At 41.6% G+C, this 21,642-nt stretch overlaps 1 protein-coding gene across 4 annotated transcripts in view; it reads right to left on the bottom strand.

The window, feature by feature from the left end:
* Positions 1 to 16,487, bottom strand: part of HACE1 (HECT domain and ankyrin repeat containing E3 ubiquitin protein ligase 1) — a 46,430-nt gene extending 29,943 nt beyond the window's left edge. For all 4 annotated transcript variants that reach the window (XM_048493818.1, XM_048493846.1, XM_048493827.1 and 1 more), the window contains exons 1-8: positions 16,303 to 16,487; positions 13,157 to 13,211; positions 10,643 to 10,732; positions 8,508 to 8,612; positions 7,127 to 7,202; positions 4,940 to 5,071; positions 4,313 to 4,395; positions 1,512 to 1,608 (exon numbers count right to left, since the gene is read on the bottom strand). In XM_048493818.1, coding sequence (XP_048349775.1) covers positions 1,512 to 1,608; positions 4,313 to 4,395; positions 4,940 to 5,071; positions 7,127 to 7,202; positions 8,508 to 8,612; positions 10,643 to 10,732; positions 13,157 to 13,211; positions 16,303 to 16,378 — 714 coding nt within the window. In that variant the 5' untranslated portion in view covers positions 16,379 to 16,487. The remainder of the gene's footprint in view (positions 1 to 1,511; positions 1,609 to 4,312; positions 4,396 to 4,939; positions 5,072 to 7,126; positions 7,203 to 8,507; positions 8,613 to 10,642; positions 10,733 to 13,156; positions 13,212 to 16,302) is intronic.
* Positions 16,488 to 21,642: the final 5,155 nt, after the last annotated feature.

Raw genomic sequence — 21,642 nt, 5'->3', positions numbered from 1 at the left:
GGGGCCAAGAGAGCTCTGACAGAACTGTGACTAGCCCAAGGTCACCCAGCAGATTTCATGTGGAGGAGTGACAACAATCCTGGTTCTCCAGATTAGAGTCCGCCACTCATGTGGAGGAGTGGGGAAATCAAACCTAGTTCTGCAGATTAAGGTCCACCTGTATGACACCACGGCTAGGGGAAGTTGGGCTTCCATTCCTTTTGCTGCCAGCTCTATCTCATACCTGTTCCTCTTCCTCCTCCTGACCACCACTAATATTTATGTCAAAGCAAGACAAAAGGCCATCTGCTCTTTGATTTTTTGTCATTTCAGCTCATCTGCAGTTTCAATGGAGGGGGGGAGGTTAGGTTTTTGCTTTTAAAAAAAAACCCTATACACCAAGGTGTTTTCCAGGTCTGAAGATAACTAAGCAATAGCTATGGCTATCCCATTGAGCAGATTGAGTTACCTCACAGAGTCCAGCATCTGGCTAAAAGATACAGTTGATAAAATGCACCTCCTTAGAATCAAGATGTAAACGTTATACCTTAGATTATACAGTAAAACTTGAAAAACATTTAAGCTGCAGATGTTAAATAAGTTGTGCAGAATATTTGTATGAACTGCTTTTTAAACTGCACCTGAACCATAATTTGTTTTGCTGTGACAACTTTAGAACTCTTATCCTATGTCAATGTCATATGAACTTAAAGTTTAGTGTGATATTTATATTAAGGTGAAAACGCTAAATTTCATTTGTTTAATGCTGACCCATGCATAAAAATTTCAAAACTTTTCACTATTGTTCAGATTACATATCTTAAAGCTACTGCAATAAGTGAACATTTAATTAGCTCTGATCACATACAATTATACAGCGCCTGACACAAAATGCTTTTAAACCAAATGTGATTTTGCATGTAACATGGACAATCTCACATGGGAAGTATAAGTGCATCATCTTTCTACACTTATTTATTTGTTCCATTTATACCCCACCCTACCCCAAAGTCCCAGGGCGGCTTATATAATGGGGTTAAAAGCCCTGTCAAAACACAAAACATTAAAAACCACCATAAAAAACATCCTAAAATGGTCAATAAAAACAGCCATTAAAAATCACCCCCTCCCCACCCTTCAGCTGGCATCAATACAGGGGACCGGGGGGGGGGGGGGATCACACACTGAACGCCTGGATAAAGAAGGTTTTAACCAGGCACCAAAATCCATAAGTGTCAGTGCCTGGTGAATTTCTGCTGGCAAACTTCCTAATATATGAAGGAGATAGCCATGCATCTACCCTGTAGACAAATCACAGGTGTTGCCCTTATCAGGAGAACATACATTTCACCACACAATGGAACAGAATGGGTGGAAGAGAAAAAACAAACTGCTTTTCCTTTTGACAGAAAAAACTTAGTAGTTTCTCATGTATCCTCTGTGAGCACCTCCACATAGTAGATGTTGCTCTTAGACAAGAACATAGATTTTGGTTTTTGAAAATACATGTCAACTCAAAGCTAATTTTGTACCTGTACACAGAGATCAAGTGGAGTGACTCCATTTTTGTCTGGCAAATATTTGGCTCCTCTCAATAGAAGAATCTGGGCAGTATCTCTTTGGCCGTGGCTGTATGAAACATAGAGAGGTTATAAGATAATAACCATAAGGCTTACCAAAAAAATATTTCATGAAGTAGGTAGGTAGTAACCAACTTCTAAAACCCAAGTTGGAGCATAATCATCATAAAACACCTGAGACTACGAAAACCATTTTAAAAGTTCAAACCCCGTAGTTAAAAGCCAGGGTGAAAATGTTGGGCATGACATCTAATGCAGAGTAAGGCAGGTGCCAGGTGAGTCTCAAGGGGAAGGGCATTCCATGGGCAAAGTGTCACCACTACAAAAAAAATCCTTTCAAAGTCATTTGGCACAACAAACAGAAGAAAAACTTACACGTTTTCTCTAGTTTTCATAGCTGAACTATCACAGTTGCAAAGCAACTTTTCTAAACAAGATAATTTGCAAGTTCATGTACTTGATGGCTAAGATTTTTTTTAGATTTGAAAAAAAAAACCAGAAACAAACCAGAAGCCTTCAAGTAGTCAAGAGCATCAGTTGAGCTCCTCAGACAGCCTTTTTCACCTAGGATTGTCCATCTGGCAACAATCAAGTCACAGACATTCTCAAATGGTCTACCAAGAGTGGCCCTCACTTGCTGTACTCAAGAAGTCTATTCAGTTCCAACCAGCATTTGGTGGAAGGTAAACTGGTAGCTTTTAACCATATATCTGTGTATTGGTGTCAACTTGTTAAGATACTGATGTCTCTGTGCAGCAACTTTTGATGCTTTGTTATTCATCTTGACTTTGCAGTTAAGGCAGAGAGTATAGTTTAAATATGACTTTGAGATACCAGATTCTTTGATCTGTTAGACATTTCCACTCCCACATTTCTCATCATCATCTTGTATCATGAGCAATCAAAGCCAGGAAGCTCTTGGCCTTGTTACCACCATCCTCAGTCCTTGGACTTGGCATAGAGAATAAAGTCTTCTTAGAATGAAACAAACTGTAAAATGGAAGAACTGACAAGCTCTGGTTTACAAACCTGGCTCAGATTCTGTAGCATACATGAGAGAAAGGAGGAATGGGGCAGAACTGCACGAGCTAAAGGCTCTTTCTTCTGAGCATATAAAAATTGGTTAGCCATGTCTGAAAGGAGCCAATTGAAGTACAGTTGCAAATCAAAACATGCAGTAAAAATAGCAATTACCAGTTAATCTGAGCAGAACTCAGCTTTGCTGTCATGGACTTCCCAGTGTTCAAAGACGCTTAATTTTATTTGAAAATCTGCAAATGTTTGCATTTCCAAAATACTGTACTGGTTTCTTTGTGTCCTGGATGAAGACTAGAAACCACCACTAAGCTCTAGCACAGGGGTCGGCAACCTTTACCACCCAAAGAGCCATTTGGACTCGTTTTCCACAGCCCCGAAGATCTACTGAGCCGGAGAGGCGGCTCCACATGGAGCTGCCTCTGGTTCGGTCCCTCCACTCACCTTTCCTTCCAGCACTGAGAGGCGGAGGCGCAGGACAGGGAAACCCACTCTGCCCGACGGAGCAGGCAGCCACCTGCTCCGTGGGGCAGAGGGGGGATGGCAGCTGCAGCCTGCCTGATGCCACCGCCTCTTGCACTGCGGGAGGCAGCAGCGCCGGGCAGGGAAACCCGCTCTGCCCGACGGAGCAGGCAGCTGCCTTCTCCATGGGGCAGAGGGGAATGGTGGCTGTGGGGATGGCAGACGGGGGCTGGTGGCTGCTCTGGAGGGACATGCCCACAGTACCCTTCAACCTCCAGGGGTCGGAGGGCACCGTGAGCATGTCCCTCCAGCCCTTCAGAGCAGTGCTGGAAGGAGAGATGAGTGGAGGGGACTCGAAAAGTGGCACTCTCACGCACAGAGCCGCCTCCGGTTCGGCCCCTCCACTCACATTTCCTTCCAGTGCTGCTCTCTGACCTCCAGGCCAGGTGGAGCCACAGTATAAGGCTGAAAGAGCTGCAGGTTGCAGGCCCCTGCTCTAGCAGGTGTTTTACTTCTTCATTCCACAGAGAATGGATGAGATGTTCCATTCTCAAGTCTGCTAAGTAGGCTGGCAGTGTTCTCACACAATAACAGGGCTTTGGGGGTTAGAAAGCTGCAGGCAGGCTTCACTAGATCTAGAGATGAAGTGCAGATTCACAGTGAAGATTTGCTCTAGTTACAGACTTCTCAGATTCTGGCTCTCATAGCTGCCTTGGTCTTCAACCTCCTGAGACAGAAACCAGGTGTCTCCGACTCCCCATTTACTTCTCCCAACATCACCACAAACTCTAGCCCTAAAATATCCACAAGATAAATTTCTTTCAACAGCAAGTTTCTTATTACAATTTACTTTTATGGCATTAATTTTTATTTAAGCTTCAGTCACTAAGAACCAGAGTCCAATAACTTTAGCGTTGTGGACAAAAATCAAATTTCTTGCGTAAGGAAAACAGGAGCCACATGTCAGAGCACCTGCCTGCTTTAGAAGCTTCTCAGTTCAGGTTCTGCCACCTCCAGCTCTAATGGTGTCTGCCAGCAGGTGGGGCAAAGACTTCTACCAGTTATAACAAACAGTAGACCAACAGACTAGTTTAGCTTCATTTGGTTCAAGTTAATTGAGAGATGTATTCCCAGCCATCCAGGAAGATTCATGGTGGGAAAAGAGTTTAACTTGGTTTCCGTACAACCAAACCAGTGCTCATTCTGTTTTCTCATGTGACGGTAAATGTAACATTTTATCAAATAGCAAATCATACCTGCAAGCAAAATAGAGCGGAGTTGCTCCTGAAACATTGGGTCTGTTAATATCTGCACCGCTGTCTAACAGGCACTGGACTGTCTTTTGGGAAGAAAAAACAAACTTTAATGAAGTACACATGAAAGCTTATACCGAGAATAAATCTTTGTTGATCTAAAAGGTGCCTGTGGACTCAAAACATTTTCCGCTGCTTCAGCACAACATGGCTACCCACCTGAAACTGGCTTCAGATTCAGATAAATGTAGAAGAATATAACAAATACATAACAAGCACCGTAAGACTGGCAGAGCTAGAGTACTGCTCGCAAGAGAGAGGGAGACATCTCCACAGATTTTCCTTCCTTACTGTAGACTCACTGGCCCCACAGAAGGTGGCTTTTTGTCCAAAAAAGCTTTTTGTCATAAAAGTAAAGGCAAAGGAAATACAATCACAGCTTTAGCATATGTACTGAACATATGTAAGATTCCAAGACTGCTAAGTGGGGGCCGTCGACATTTTCAGTGTCACTCAGACACAGATCTGTACATCCCAATATAATGATAGCATACTAGAGAACAAGCTACACTCAAACACTTTCTAAGAAAAACCCAGCATTCCCACATATGTATATTTTCAACGACCCACCGTTTTGTGACCATTCTGACAAGCCACATGAAGTGCAGTCTGCCCCATAGCATCTTCAACATCTACATTGCTAACATGCTGAACAAGATCATGAAGCAATTCTGTTCTTCCATTAACAGCAAGCCAATGGATCTGGACACATACAAAAACCAGATTGGGGGAGGGGGAGAGATTTATCAACAAGTAAGTCTGATAAATATAAATGCAGAAAAGTGATGGCAAAGCAAATATAATCATAGCAAATATAATAGGTATTGAACATTAACACAGGTAAATCTGAGATTCCAAAACTACTAAGTGGGGGAAATGCAAATATCCATACAAGGCAAAGAATAGCAAGTTATAAAAAACCTTCTGTCAGTGATTTAAAATGTATAGGCATAGCTATAACAGGGATATCTGGGGACAACTGCCCCGGGCGGCCCCTTTAGAATCACCGGGGGGGGGGGGGCAGAAAATCTCCCCCCACACTTCTGTCAGCCAGCCACGCACAGAGAAGAGCCAAGCGCCACCTGGGTAGGCCTTGACCAGCTTGGCTGCTGCCAAAGGGGCAGTCCGAGGCGAGCCAGAGGGGGCTGCAGTGTGCACAGGCACGGTGGAGCAGCCAGGCACGGCCTGGGCAGGCCTCGGCCCATCGTCCAGCTCGGCTGCTGCCCGAGGCTCAGGCCGAGGCAAGCCAGAGAAGGCCTCCACTTCTTTTTCTCCCCGTCGCCGGCCAAGGTAAGTGGAACACGGTGGAGGGGCAGAGCAAGGGCATGTGGGGGGCAGAAAACTGGGAATCTGCCCGGGCTCCATTTTCCCTAGCTACGCCTCTGTTAAAATGTAACACCAAATGTAATGATACCCAGGGATTCCAACGTGCACCTAGGATTTCACAAAATTCAGAGACTTCTACATGCTCTAAGAAGGAAGTACAGCTCTTTGAACCCTGTTGGGAATTCCAAATACACATCACATACTTTCCCCTTGTGTAAGGGAACAAGAATACAGAGAGGTGTGATTACATCTCAGTGCACATGTCCAGATCTGTGCACATGTCCAGATCTGTGCACATGTCCAGATCTGCACTAATACTTGTCTGCATTGACTTCAATTGGCCTGCCCATGCATCTCAGACAAAGGTTTACAAATCTGAGTTTTAGAAGTAACTTCTAGTGCAAAGACAGTAATTTATCATTAGAAATTAGGACCATATTTCTGCAAACATCCACTCTTGCTCTTCACTGGACTGCAGACCATAGACTAATAATTTTGTTTGTTTTTAATCAACTGGATTAAATGGAATTAATGGAAAAAAACAATCACTCAACAGGAACGTACAGGGTTGGGAAAATGGGGTTCGGTTTTCCTACAAATGTCAATCTTGTTAGGCAGTTTCTCCTACCTACAAATATATTTTAAGAATACGGCATAATTGCAGTACAAGTGAGGGATGACTGGAAAATCCAGTCAAATTTAATTTCACAGGCAAATAGGATCTACACTCCTTCAGATGGCTCGAAGGAATCAAATCCCACTCCAAGGAATTTTGCATGAATATTCCAACCAAGTCCTTTTCCAGCACTACGAAGAAACTCTGAAAGTGGCTGAAAAGTATGGACTCCTGGGCTCTGAGATTTGAGCCAGGAGCTTAAAGTTACCTAAGTGCAAAAGGGATTTGTTTGGTTTTGAGGGTTTTTAACCATGACAACAATCTTCACAGGTATTAGGTGGGGGGAGAGTACGGCATGAAGCATTCCCTGCCTGCTCCAAGGAACACTGTAACCTTCAGAAGAAGGGTCAACTTAATTGCCCAATTGATTCAGCCATCAACAGGACACAGGTAAAGAATCCACTCACTCCTAATACAATTTCATTATCACAGATCTCAATATCACCCTGAAATCACTTGTCAAATCAAGTGTTTTGAACCAAAAGCCATTAGCCAAGATGGCATTTAATGGAAAATCTTGTGCACGCATATAACCACAGACATAGCATTATACATTAAGCAGCAATTCTTCACCACCAGACTGACATTTCCAGAAAAAGGACTCCTTGCTTGTTATTATTTATTCATTATTCTGAAGTGCACTTATTTTTTTACTATTGGGTAGGGGTACAATTAGGGGGAGGAGTCAATTAACACAGAGAACAGTAATATTTTAATATTTGAGTAAAAGTTAAACACAAGTTTAGGAAACTTACCGCTGTCAAACCCTCGTTATTACAAATGTTGACATCAGCACAATATTCTAGCAGCTTGCTCATACATTTCTTCTGGCTGTACAGAAAATAAATTTCATTACACCCACATTTCAAGAAACACTGATCCATATTCTCCCTTGATTTACAAGGACTGGTTTATTCACTTAGTAGGCTGAAAAATCTTTTTGCATGGTGACAGTCTCAGCTTTTAAATATAGTTGCAAAATAAATCGAATGCAAAGGTATGGGTGTGATTGAACAGCTTATAGCTTAGCTTGCAGCTAGGCCAGAAAGACAAAAAAAGAGGCATGAGAGATTCTGGCATCTCAAAGTTTAGACTGTGATATTAAGAGAACTTCATGTAGTTGACTGACGAAGAGTTCAGACTCAAGAGCACACTGTGGTCCTTTGCCCTCAAAAAAGAGTGTCTGACTTCCACAACAAGCTGGTCTCAAGGAATAGTTCATAACCCATCAAGTGCCCACTTCCATGATAGGATGTGTTGAACAAGCAATTTTAGATTTATTAAACTTCAGGTTGTGCAAGAGAGCTTGCAGAAGTCTGGGGCTACAGAAAAAAGAGTAGGGCTAATGATCAACATCTATAAAAGGAAAAGAAGGCTGGACGGTTTGCAAAATGGCGACCTGTAAGGAGGATGTGATTATCTGGAAGTTAGGTCTTAACAAAGAAAGACTGGAGGCAGCAATCAACTGCCAGGAGTATTGCCTGACATACCAGCCCTCCATGTCAAGCATGCACACTAAAGATTAATGGGAATCTAGGTGTAAGGTGCTTCAGGTGTATCATCATCTTGTTGATCATAAGAACATAAGAACAAGCCAGCTGGATCAGACCAAGGTCCATCTAGTCCAGCTCTCTGCTACTCGCAGTGGCCCACCAGGTGCCTTTGGGAAATCATCCACTGCCTTCAGTTATTAATCATAACTAATTCACATTTTCCCAATTCCCAACAAAGGATCCACCACTATATTATACTACAACTTGTAAGGCACATGCTGCCCAAAACCAAAGAGTTCCAGTGGGCAAGATTACTTCCCCTTTTAAAAAGGGAGGGGTGAGCAGCAACACGGGCACAAATCATTGTTGTTTCTGTTTCCTCACGTAGAGTCTACTTTGCTTGACACGTTGTTTGACTGAACTGACTTTCATAGAGCAACAATACTCTGCAGGTTGCTTACTGCCATTGTGATTGCCAATTCAACACGATGGCAAATAGACTTTCAGATGGCTGTTCCCCCCACCACCACCCATACATACATTTCGGGATTTTAAAAAAAATTAATTTGCAACTAATATATATAGCATTATAACAGTCTACTATATCCCCTTTCCTTCCAAATGGAACAGCTACATCTCTTACCCATTTCTAGCAGCCAAATGAAGTGGTGTGCACCCAGAAATATCTTGATAGTTGGGGTTTGCTCCTTTCTTTAACAGCAAAACTAGACATTCAACTGAACCACAGCTAAAGAAAAATGTTGGGAAAATCTTTACTAAAAGCCACAAAGAAAAATGACAGCTTCCAGAACAGCTAGTAGCACCTTAAGTTTATATCAGACTTTATTTTCATATTTCTACCCTGCCTATTCCTCACAGAGCTCAGGGTGGCGTACAACCATTAAAAATATAAAAATACATTTAAAACACAGTAACTTCAATAAATACAATAAAACACAATATTCAAAAGAGCAACCCAGTAAAATGGTGCCAAATATTCTCACTCTTGCCCACGGGAGGCAACTATGATGGGATCTAACCCGGATGGCTTGGTGGAAACGCCTGGTGGAATAGCTCCGTCTTGCAAGCCCTGTGGAATTGATTTAAATCCCACAGGGCTCTGATCTCATTAGGGAGATTATTCCACCAGATTGGGGCCAGGACAGTAAAAGCCCTGGCCCTCATAGAAGCCAGACGGATGTCCTTGGGGCCAGGGATCACCAGAAGATTCCCCTCCGATGAGTGGAGGGGCCTAAGAGGTCAATACAGGCAGATCCTGAAGGTATATGGGTCCCAGGCTGTTCATGGCCTTGAAGGTCAGAACCAAAACCTTGAAGATGACCCGGTACTCAACAGACAGTCAGTGTAGATCTTGCAGGACAGGAGTTATGTGATCCCGACTAGAGGCTCCTACCAGGAGACTCTCAGCTGCATGCTGAATGAGTTTTAATTTCTGGATCAGCTTCAAGGGCAGACCAGCTTAGAGTGAGTTACATTAGTCAAGTCTGGAGGTGACCATTGCATGGATTACTGTGGCCAGGTTAGAGTGGGAGAGATACGGAGCTGTTGGGCCTGGCGGAGACGGTAAAGAGATACCTGGTCCATTTTTGTGACCTGGGTCTCCAACGAAAGCATGGAGTTCAGAGTCACTCCCAGGCTTCTTACAAATGAGGCCAGGTAGACAGCCTCGCTGTCCAGCACAGGCAGACTGAAGTTCTATCCTGTTACTTCAAGAACCATTTGAATGTGGGCAATTAAGACTGAATTTGTGTGCTTTTAAGTTTTCAGGGGCTGTTTTTTTTTTATTTGGTTTGACGTAAGCTGAACACTATTCCCTGTCAGTATTTAGTGAAGAGCAGAGCTGAACATGTCAAGCAAATTAGTTAAGGTAATAAAATTAGTTAAGGTACATAAAGGTACATGTTAAACATAATTAGTTAAGGTGCAAGCAAGAACCACAAGGACTCACAGGGGGCATCTCATTTTCCATGTATCCCCCTTCCCCACTATTTTCTCTTTCCCTTTCCTGATAGCCACACCCACACTTCTCTTTTCCTGTTTCTCTCCTCCTTGCCCACCAGCCAACTTACCTTGATCTTTCCCCATCTTCAGCTTTCCCTCCATCTCTCCTCTGTCATGCTCTCCCTATAAAAGAACAAGGCCCACTTGCTTGCTGACCACTGCTAGGCCAGGCCCAGTGGTATTGACAGTGAGCCTCCAATGACTGTCACTAGGCCTGTCCCTGGTGAATCCATCTCAATTAGAGTAAATGATGGGAGAGGGGGTGGGACATTTTCCAGGGTTGTTTTACCCTCCAAGTTAAGTGTTGCTCCCAACAATGACTTTGCTTTATAGAAAACAAGGCTTGGAGGACTCAACAATGTTACTGTAGTTGCCTAACAACCTGCAAAACGACATCCAACTGCTCTGTAGGTATTATTTTCTTAAAGCTATAGATGTTCTATTATTAGGGGTGGGGTGGGGTTTTTGGATTTGTTTTTATAGAACAGATTTTTCTGAAAAACTGAGAGTTCCTTCAGGTTTATAAAGGAATCTCTCATGTTTAACTATAGTTCCACATTATGGATCTATTCACCCACACTCTAAAGCCCAATTCAGAATGGAATATGTGATTTTAATTTTAAAAACACAGAAATTGTCACATTGACCCATTTTTTACCCTTCAAAGGTGATGATAAATGATGAACTTTAACTGAAAGACTACTGTACAGTTCTCTCTTAGTAAGTGTGTCCCTAAGCTTCTGAAACCAGGCTTACTTTGCTGCGATATGAAGCAGACTCCTCTTCACACGTCCAAATGCATAATTGACATCAAACCTGGAATTTGACAGCAGCTCCGAAACAGACCTAAAGCAAAGTAAACTTAAATGAGAAAGAGTGCTGAATTTTCAAGGTAAATGCCTGCTGCCTATGCCACATGCTGCAAAAGGCAACACACCTCAATAAATATGCTTAGCAGTCAGTTTTAAAATCTACTGACTGCAATTATAATTTATTTTCATGTCATGCATTTATGATGAGGGCATGTATCAGCATATATAGATACTTCTGCTGTTATGTATTATATTAATTTGCTTTCACTACTAATTAAGCCTGGTAAGACTCAAAAACAACTGTAAAGGGACCCTACAAAAATATGCTACCCACTGGAGAATTAATCATTCTGTTCTATGTTAAGTTTGTATCTTTTTCCTTCCCCTCTAAAAGTTCAGTGTATTATTTTGAAAAGCATTCTACTTGCCCTAATTTGAGAAAGTAATCAATAACTAGAATGTCAAACTTCAAAAAGTATTAGGGGATTGCCCTTCTGCAACTAATAACAAAAAAGTAATTGCTTTATCAGTTGAAAGACCACAAATTCACACATACACAGACTGGAGCTTGCTTAACATATACTTTTTTTATTTGAATAGCCTAAAGACCCCTTCAACAACTGTTTGAATCCTGATCAAGGGTCAGGTCAGCAACTCAGCTTCCTTCATCATCTATCTCTTCCTCTCCATAGTGACGTATATAAAACTAACAGAAATATGAATGTTCTCTGGAAGCTCTTGTCCACGAATTGCCTTGCCAAAAAAAATGGTTTATAAAATCTATTTTATAATGCAAAACTCACAGATATGTTTATAGCTACATTACTTGCAATGCAAATGTGTTACAGAATGAGGCCAGGATCCAAAAAAACACCTAAGAATGAACAATGATTTGGGCATGCCCTCCTTAAGTTCAGGTTTGTCAGATTGCAGGAGGACTGCTGTTAAGGTCAGCCATTATCATCATGCACTCTTTACTAAAAGGGAATATGTAAAAACACTATGCTACAGATACTGGACATGCTTTCTGTGGTCCAGTAAGCTACTCTATGCTTGAAGACCTGGAGACCACTGAGATGTTTTGACTTGTATCTAAGTACAACCAATCATCATTCCATATCATAAATTTGCTCCAAAATTTCTCTCAGTTGTGCAAGTTTGGAATGTGCCATCAGAAACAGAAATCCAAAGCTACCTTAGATAATGCCAAATTAGTTGCTTGATTCTTTAGATCCTGGCCATTATTGTACATCACTTTTTAAATGTTATTGTCCAGAAGAAGTGTGAAATATCTCAACTAAAATTCACATTACACTGGCCCTGAAGTTCTTTCACTATTTGTGATACTGAAGAGGTTATTTGTTTCCAAGGCCAATTTAAAATATACCTTTAAAACCCTTCATGTATGAGAGCCCTCATACTTGAGGGATCATTTCTCCTAACATGACCCCAAGGGCACTGCTCACAACACTGCCTGGAAGATTTTCCTGCTAATACAGTCAGCGCTTCTGCTGATGCCATGGATGTTCTCTGGAAAAGGGAAATGACTTGGACAATTGCAACTAGGTACACTCTCTCAGGTCAAAGCTGAGGGGCTGTGGATGATGAAAAGACAGAGGCGGCAGCTAGTATGACAATGTAGAATGACTTGGGACGAATCTGACAAGGCACAGGCTAGAGCTCATTTGAAAGCCTACTCTGTGGTTGTGATGGAAGGAAAAAAAGGAATGCTTTTCAGCTACCTTTGCTCCTCCACGTGCAGACCTCAGAATTTTCTGGGTGATAGCAAAAAACACAAAATTAGGCAGCACCTAACTGAGACCACAAAGTTTGAAAACAACAACACATACCTAGCCTCAGTACAAACTTTTCAGGGTGGTCAGAATGTGAGTTCCAGTCAGCGGACTGCTCTACAGTTCTCTACAATCATTCTGCCAGGCACTCTGCAAATAAAATTTCTCACACCTATTCCAATTTGACCTCTACTTTAGCAGCAACAGGATCAGACAGTCTCCATGTGCTGATTTGTCTAGCTGTGTGGGATACCTTTCAGCTTATGGAGTTAGAGGATGTGAACAGGATCCTGGAAACGTACCACCTGTTTGTATGCCCCTTGCCCCACCTGTATGCTTACACTGACTGGGAGAGGGGCTGATGGTTGGGTCTGGGAGACAGTAAATGTACACAACAGGTAAAAACCACAAAGCTTTTCTTCCTTGTACTGAAACACTTCCTTTTTTTAAAGATCATCCCCCCCAACCCTGAACTCTGTCACCAAGAATACCAGAAACTTTATCCAGATTTTAAAATGATATCTGGAAATCAATAAAACCCAGAAGCCATGCAAAAACCAGTACACATATTCAAAGGTGACAGTGTTTCAGATCCAAAATTTATATGAATCTTTACACACAGTTGGGGTTTGTCTTGCTTTGCAAGTCTAGATATAAGAACTTACCTGTGTTGATCAGCCATTACCATTGGCATTAAAGTGTAGACAGCAGTTTCATTATCTGCAGAAATGAAATCATAGTTATTATGCTATTTGTGAGATAATCTTAACCTGCAGACAGTGACTGAAAGGAACAATCAATTGTCGGTCAACTAAATTTACTTAGATATTCAACACCATTGGTAATTTTTAGGAAGTCCTTCAAGATTTCACTTGAAAATAAATGACATTTTTCCCCTCTAACTACAGTGCTAACAGATTCTTCCAACAAAATGAATCACATGTAAATTCCAAATTTTGAACTGTACAGCATCATTTCAAGAAACGATCCAGCAATAATTTCTGTTATGGCAGAAAAGATTTCCTTTGGCAAAGCAAAACTTCTGCCCAGGACTGATTCTAATACCCCCTGAAATGCTGTTCCTGGGAGACCTGGCATCCCTAGGAACAGAATGAGTAGATCCAGGGGGATATTGGTGAAAATCTTTTGCTTTACAATTGTAGAAATCCTCTGCTGGAACGAAGGCTGTAAAATTCAAAGGATAGCAGCAAAAATAAAATTTCATCTCTTCAGAACATCAGGGCAGTGAAAGTGCCATTCATGCATTTTAAAGTAAAATCTGGATATATGTGAGAATATTTAACTAGAGAATGGTCGTCCCGCCCCCCCCCCCCCCTTATTCTAGCAAATGGTTTGTGGACTGCAGCCCACTTTGCTAATGCATATAATGGAAAATGAAGGTAAATATATACATAAAATGCAACCAATAACAGAAACAAGAAATCTTATTTTGCAAGTTCTGTTTATAGATTTCAAACCTCAGAACCAGGGCTATGATAAAGCATCAATAAATTTATTTTTATTTTTTATTTTATTGAATTTCTATACCGCCCTTCCCTGAAGGGCTCAGAGCGGTGTCCATCAAGTATATAAAACAGTTAAAATCCATTCCGTGTTCATCCCAGTTAAAACCATATATAAATTATAAAGTCCCCTACAATACCATACTATGTATAGTATTAAGTACACAGAACACATACACACACAAAGTAACAGCTGGCAATTCAGAAGTTGAAGTTCTTTCCCCAAAATGAATCATCTTTTTATTTTTAGTGCTATTACACCTTCAAATACTGCACTTGACGCACAACCAAAAAAGTGTGGCTTAAGCACAGCAGGGATAAAAGACAACAAAAATTAGACCGCAAACCCTTAATCTCATCATTTATTTCGAGCTTATTACCTCAACCAAACTTTCACAAAGTTCCACCTGAGGCAATAATCATGCTACTGAACAGAGGATCGTAAACCATATCTCATTGTAACTTCTATATCCTGATATTCTCAGGATAAGAGTGGCAGTATTTAATTTATATAGTGAAAAATACTGGGGCTCAAACCTACTTGAACTAGGAAACCATTCTTCCTAATCCCAGATAAGAGAGTCCACTTATGAGAAAATATTCCTTACATGCTCAGAAGGCTCTGTTTCTATTATTCATGAAACAGTCTTAAATTAAAGCCTCAGTCTGCCTCAGTACAACACTGTCTGAGTGATTTGTAACAGTTCTCCAGCATCTGAGGCAGAGATCTTTTTCCAGTCCTCCGGTTTAGTGCCTTTAGACTCAAGACTGACTTCAAGACTGTATGAATGTTAAGGATGTCCTATTTTATATAGCATAGGGTAATCCTTGGTATCAAAAACCTGCCTTCTCCTCAAGAGGTCAGTGCATCCTTACTATTGGCCCTACAATGCTACACTAATTGGAGATCCCAGAGGCAGTAACAAGAGTATGTTTGACAACTAGCCAAAAATTATTTCCCTTATAAAACAATAGTCCCAGTAAGTCTGGGATCCCAGAATGCAAGGCACTCACTCACTGGGAAGAGCACACCTTTAATTCTCTTTAATGAATATTTTAAACGTTAAACAGCTGGAGGAAGAGTGTTAACTTACACTTACACTGGCTCCCAGTCGAGTTCCGAATCATCTTCAAGGTATGGGTTCTGACCTTTAAGGCCTTACGCGGCCTGGGACCTCTGTACCTTCGGGACCGCATTACCCCATATGTCCCTACTCGGCCTCTGCGCTCAGCAGAGGCCAATCTGCTAGTGGTCTCCGGCCCCTCAATGATACGGCTGGCCTCCACGCAGACCAGGGCTTTTACGGCCCTGGCCCCAGCCTGGTGGAACACTCTTCCTCCAGCTGTCCGGGCCCTGCGGGACCTTGGTGAATTCCGCAGGGCCTGCAAGACAAAGTTGCTCCACCGGGCCTTTGGAGTAACCAGCCGTTGATGGTGCCCCCCTCTCCCATCTTTGTTTGTTTACATCTTTTATTGATGGAGTCAGCAGCCTTCCCATTTAGGGAGGGTTTTAAAAAATGGGTTTGCTGGGCGCCCGATTCGATTTTAAACTTGTATTAACCATTGTTTTAAATGGGGAGCTAGTAATTCATTTATATTGGATCTTAATTGTTTAGTTTTGATTGTACTTAGCCGACTTGTGATTTAACTTTGCTGTACGCCGCCCAGAGCCCTTCGGGGATAGGGCGGGTTATAAAACTAAACAATCAATCAATAAATAAATAAATAAAAATAAACACTGTTATCATAACTATACCTCACTCCACCCCCCATCCCAACTCTTACCAGGTCCCAGATGCTGTCCTACTGCCTTCCAAATTTGCAACCCTGTGGTCTTCCTTTTACTTTCCCAGGCGTTTCTCAACAAGGCTTGAATCAGAGAATACACTTCTTGGAAGCCTCAAAAATATTAGTGTAAACATTACCACCCCAACTCTCATTTGTCCCAGAAAGACTCCAGTGGGATCCTGGAAGTCACAACTCACTTCTTCCAATACTGTAAGCTGTAACTCTCCAAAGCTCATACACTGCCAGAAATTAGTATTTAAGATACTACTGGACCACTGCTCTTTTCTACTGCTCAGAAAGACCATCCTCCCAGAAAGGTAGCCTCCCCGTAATCCCGTCCCCCATCACCTTAAGGTTTCTTTTTCATTTGCTCAGGTGCTTCCCAACCAATCGGCTCTTCTCTTCCGCCCAAGGACCAACACAAGGCAAGACCAAACCCACGAGCCGCTCGCCTCCAGCGCTGCCCAAACCCGCCTTGCCTTCTCCCGTCCCCCGCTTACCCTCGGGCAGCTCGACAGTGCGGGCGCGACGCAAGGATCTCGTCAGCCGGTTCAGCTGCTCCATGGCTCTCTCCATCCTCAGGCAGAAGCCCTGCCCGCGGCCAGCTGCAACTGCCCTTCTCAGCCCATCGCCCAAGCGGCAGCGACTGGAGCCCCCACGAGACTCCCTGGCTCGGGAACGCGAGCTCTTCCGCACGCATGCGCAGGCCTCCCGGATAAGCCATAGAGCGAAGAAAAACGGACGGGCACCGCACAGACTGGCGCATGCTCAAAAGCTAAGTGATGCTCACGGGAAGCTCCAGCCCTTTCCTTGCCCGTAGTTTCAAATAGGAAAAAATCAGTAACTGACGAAGTGGGTTCGGTCTCACAACAGCGCTTCTTACTACAGCTCTGACTCACAGACTTTCTATTGCGAGAAAACTAGAAATATCTCTGATCTCACCTGCCGAAGCGCACCGGTCCTTCAACTCCGAAAGCTGCTTCTCCACCTGTTCTGTGTTAAATCGATTTACTCTGAACCAGCGTTCCCTACTCTAAAGCCCTTCCCGCACAGCATATTTATAACGAGTGGCAGTGGTTATAGCTGAACTCGTTTTCCCTTTTTATAAATGGAAAATGAATTCATTTATAACGATTGCCAGTCGTTCAGATATGCTGTGCGGAATCCACATAAAGCAGGAGGTGTTACTAAAATATCCATCATAGTTAACAAAAAGACAGGATGTTAAATTTAAAAGTTAATCCGAGGAAAGGTCTAGAGAATATCTGCAACTCGCTAACTCATGGATAACAGTGACGGGGGTCAGGAAGTGATGAAGGATACTGGAAGCATTTTGTGATCCTGCGCATGGCAGAAGTCTCTCTGCTGCCCACATTTCGCACCACTGGTTATTTCATTTCTAAAGATCCAACGAAGTGGGGCTGAAACCTGAAGAATTTAGTGTACATATGAGCATACAAACGAAAGTTTCAAAACTTGCGTCAAAGTCGAAATGGTGGTACTGATTTTTCTAGGATCAGAAAAAAGGACCCATGTCTGTCGGAGATTAATATTTGTTCTTATTTGTGCATTATTGCAGAGAGGAATTATCAGATGCAATGGTAGATGAATATATTTAAAAGTGGACTGAAATTATATGAGATTCAGGCCAGTCTAGTAGCTTTGTCTTTTAGGATAAAATCATCAAATCTCATCTGGCATAGAAAAAAGAATTTGTACATACTCAGAGACTCTCTGATCAAGCAGCATGAGATGCTCATGCTGTTTAAAGTGTGTAATAAACTGTAACTGGAATAAAAGTTGATATGTTTTTTGAATAACAGTTTCTCCTTATTGCATTGAAAATGTGCCGTATAACCACACTAATCAGCACTTTACAATTATGGAGTAAGATAGGGCTAATTAGCATTAGCCATCACATAGTAATAGAGTGTGAGACTAGAATCTGGGAGGCCTAGGTTTAGACCTAGCTTTATTCTGCCATGAAGCTTGCTGGGTGACCTTGAGTCAGTCACTGTCAGCCTAATATTCTTTACAGCTTTGTCGTGAAGATAAAATGAGGAGAAAAACAATGTACGTTTCTAGGAAGCTCTTGGACAAAGAGCTGAATAAAAACATACTAAATATCAAATCAATTTTATTACAATCCAAGATCAGCCATCTGCCAAATATAGAAATAAATTTAGTTATCAATTTTAGCTCTACTGAAGCAAGGCACTTTGGATTCATTTGTGAATTGAAGTGGCATTTTCCACAATAACAAAGTGAATGTTACCGCCACAGGAAAATAACAAAGTATTTTCCTGAGTCAGGTTGCCTGGCTATACTGGCTCCATGCCCAGACACGGAGACTTGTGTGGTTCAGAAACCTCCATAAGGTTCAGAAAGAACATATATGTATGTTTGTGCCAATGCTATATGGTTTCCCGTTTGTCTATGTCATTCTAGGATGTAATAAAAGCCCCTCTTAGTTGAGTTTGTGCCTGCAGTTTAGGATTTTAGTTTAACAAGGTTCTTCAGTTAGTTTAAGGTTTTGTTAGATTTAAGCACGCCATGCCAAGAAGTATATGTAAAGTCTTGCCTATGAGTATGTGTTTATCCTTTAAGGTCTCCTAACGTTTAAGTTTAGAAATGTTATTTTTGAAATTTGTGTCTGATGGCCAAAGCAGTGGCCAGGAAGGTTGATAATAAGGGACAAGAACGTTGGCTCTGGAATGCAGCTTAGACCAACGCCCAGCCGACTCTTTGACAAAGACACTCTTTGGACTTGCAAATTGGATCTGTTGCCAGCATCCAAAGGTCCCCAGCCGTTAGGAGACGTGCAGGGACCACCATTGGACAGTTTGAACTTTTCTTTGTTACAGCAGCAGAAGGCGGGAGCCTCAGGGTATTACTGAAAGGTATAGCCATCTGATAGCGGAGATAGCCAGGTGGGGCAGCAAGCCCACCTGGATTTTATGAATGGACGTTATCTGCTTTCCGTTCAGCACCATTGCGAGATCTCGCGGGAAGACACTTGACAGCAAGATTTGTAATCTGTTTCAGAAGTTGTAAATGTATCCTGTTTTCATGTTTGTTTTGATTGGTGTTTGGGTGAAGGACTTGCCCCTCTCCTCCCACTTCCCTGCCCTTTTGCCCCCTTTGAAGTTTGGGAATAAAAGTTCTTGTACTACGTTGCAAGAGGCGATTCTCTCCTGACCAAGCTGTGACCACCACTTGCAATAAAATCTTGTTGCTTTGAAGAACACCTGCTTCCTGCGCCTCATTAAGTTGCTGAGCTGAAATCACTTATTGTTACCTGGCAAACAGCGGTAACATGAAGAAGGGACAATTGTTGGAAACAAGAAGCTAGTTTAGAAAGTCCTAACACAGAGAACTCTTCCTAAGCTATTTTGTATTTTCCATCTATGAGAATGTGATCAAAATAAAATCAAGTTCTCAAAATTTGATCATTCACTAATGTACTTCCTTTATATTTTCAGGTCAGACTAGCTGGGTCAAAATTTTAGAAATAATGAAAGGATTTCTGAAGTACATGTTTACTCTTTAAGATACCTGGCTTTTCTCCCCAGTAGGGACCCAAAGCAGTTCACAACATCCTAGTCCAGCTATAACCACTACATCATGCTTGCTTATTGTATTTTGTATTGTACTTGTAAGAGAAGTGTTATTAAAAAAGATGTACACTTTGGTGTTGTTTTGGCAGCTATCATCTTCCAGAATACATGTCATCTCCTTAAATTCAAGAAGAGTACACATTGAAGCAATAAAACCACTAATTGTCTTATGGCACCTTGAAGACTAACACATTTGTTTTGGGATCAGCTTTCATGGATTAGATTAGAGCCTATTTCAAAAAAAGCTTATGCCTCCGTATGTCTGTTGGTCATGTGTGTCTATCCCTTAAACGAATGTATGTTTGGAAACCTCCAGAAGCATAATATCTGGCTTCAGATCAGAATGTGATCAGGAACTAGCTATGTACTTGCAAACAGATTGTCTAGTTTTGCCTTTGAAACAGCAAATGCTCCATTAGCAAGACTAGATATGACAAACTGCTGACTCATCTAGAAGACATGACAAAAAGTCTATTAACGTTACTTGGCCTATACTTTTTGAGCAAATATTAGAAAGTGAGCTTGGCTGGATATTTTACTGGAAGATCATCATTAAGTTTTGGCAAGGCAAGCATTCAGAAATGTGTAACCAGAAATCAATTCTGCCAATCTTTTTTAATGTTTGAAAATTCAGTAAATGAATTTGAGTGAAAGCAGATAGATTTTAAGTACAGATAAATCAGCATTGTCCTTGAAGTTCTCAAAGTATTCCTAACAAGGAAACCTCAACCAAAATTTGGATTCTTGTAGTAATAGGAGGACAGCAGAAATAATGTAATATAAGAAGGAAGTCACAATGGGTGGCTCAGCAGTGAACCAAGATCGACTTTTCCCCTGCTTTGAACATGGAATAATCAGTCTTGCTGTTACCAATACTTCAGGCAGCTTTCCATCTTTTGTTTTGCATTTTTCTGATAGCTGTTCATGAATGTTCGTTTGTCTGAGCATTCAGACAACATTTCCATTGTCACTGACTGCAGTAGTAAGACATTCTCATTAAAGGCTGTACTAGCATTGCAATGCAAATGTAGGACTGCCTCAAATATGGTATTTTAGAAGAGCTTAGGAATTTGATTTGGGATTTAATTTTCCAGTTCTCTACATGACCAGCAAACTCTGATCTGAAGAACCGAGTTTGTTTCCGCACCACTGCATACGAAGCTTGCTCTATGATCTTGGGCTAGTCATAATTCTCTCAGCTCCATCTGCCTCACAAGATGCCTCTCGTGGGAAGAGGAATGGAAGGTGATTGTAAGCCACTTTGAGACTCCTTAAAATAGAGAAAAGCAGGGTATAAAATAAAAACCAACTTTTCTTCTATTTATTTGTGTACTGAATTGTGGGTGTGCTTAATGGAAGGAGGGGAGGTACAAATATCTTGCCAAAAATATCAGGATGTTTCAAGAAACTACCAAGGAAGTAGGTTGTGAACCATTTATGATTCTCATTCCTCAGAGGCAAGGTAGTAAGGCTGGTATGGGTTCAGTCTAGTTATGAGACGCCTGGGAACAAATTGTTCACCTGTGCTGTAAGTCATCATATGTAAAGCACCCCTTTACATAGGTATTTCCATGGAGCTCCCACCTGGGCATCATTGTACCGGACATTAACAATTTATCTTGAAAAAGCAAGTAGGAAACCACTGTGCTGATAGCACTTATTGCCATCCTTTGAAAATTCTCCACAATTCAGAGGCATTATACAAACATGTTATACTACACATTTAAACCAATTATTTGTTCTTCCAGTTGGACTGCCTTCCTATTCAAAATCTGCCTTTCATCTTGCTGTCAATTATACTGACCTTCTAAAAAATGCAAATTCAGCTTTTTTCTTTTCCTTAGAAATTGATTGACCTGAAATACAGTCAATGCAGTTTCTCTCTGATGTCGATCGAACCCCTTCTACACAATTAACTATTCATATAGAGCATGTTTGTGCTGAGGGAAATTGCTAATTGCAATTTGATCAGAAACACTGTAAGAATATGCTTATGGAACCTCACACTCAAAAGCCACACCAAAGCAAAGAGGGTGCTCTAAAAGTATATGTATTGAGGAATGCAGTCAATGCACCTGTGCCTTTAGAACTGTAGTCTCAAAGCTACTGTTTATCATTAAGTAATTTAGTTCATTTTATGTATAGAATGTTGACCTACATAATATGTGTCTGTGTTAAGTGCTACCAATTAGCTTCCAACTTACAGCAATCCTATAAATTAAT

The sequence above is a fragment of the Sphaerodactylus townsendi genome, linkage group LG01 (genome assembly GCF_021028975.2).
Source record: "Sphaerodactylus townsendi isolate TG3544 linkage group LG01, MPM_Stown_v2.3, whole genome shotgun sequence".
NCBI classification, from domain to species: domain Eukaryota; kingdom Metazoa; phylum Chordata; class Lepidosauria; order Squamata; family Sphaerodactylidae; genus Sphaerodactylus; species Sphaerodactylus townsendi.
Note: the sequence above shows the minus strand (reverse complement) of the source record. Positions and strands in the feature narration are given on the sequence as shown.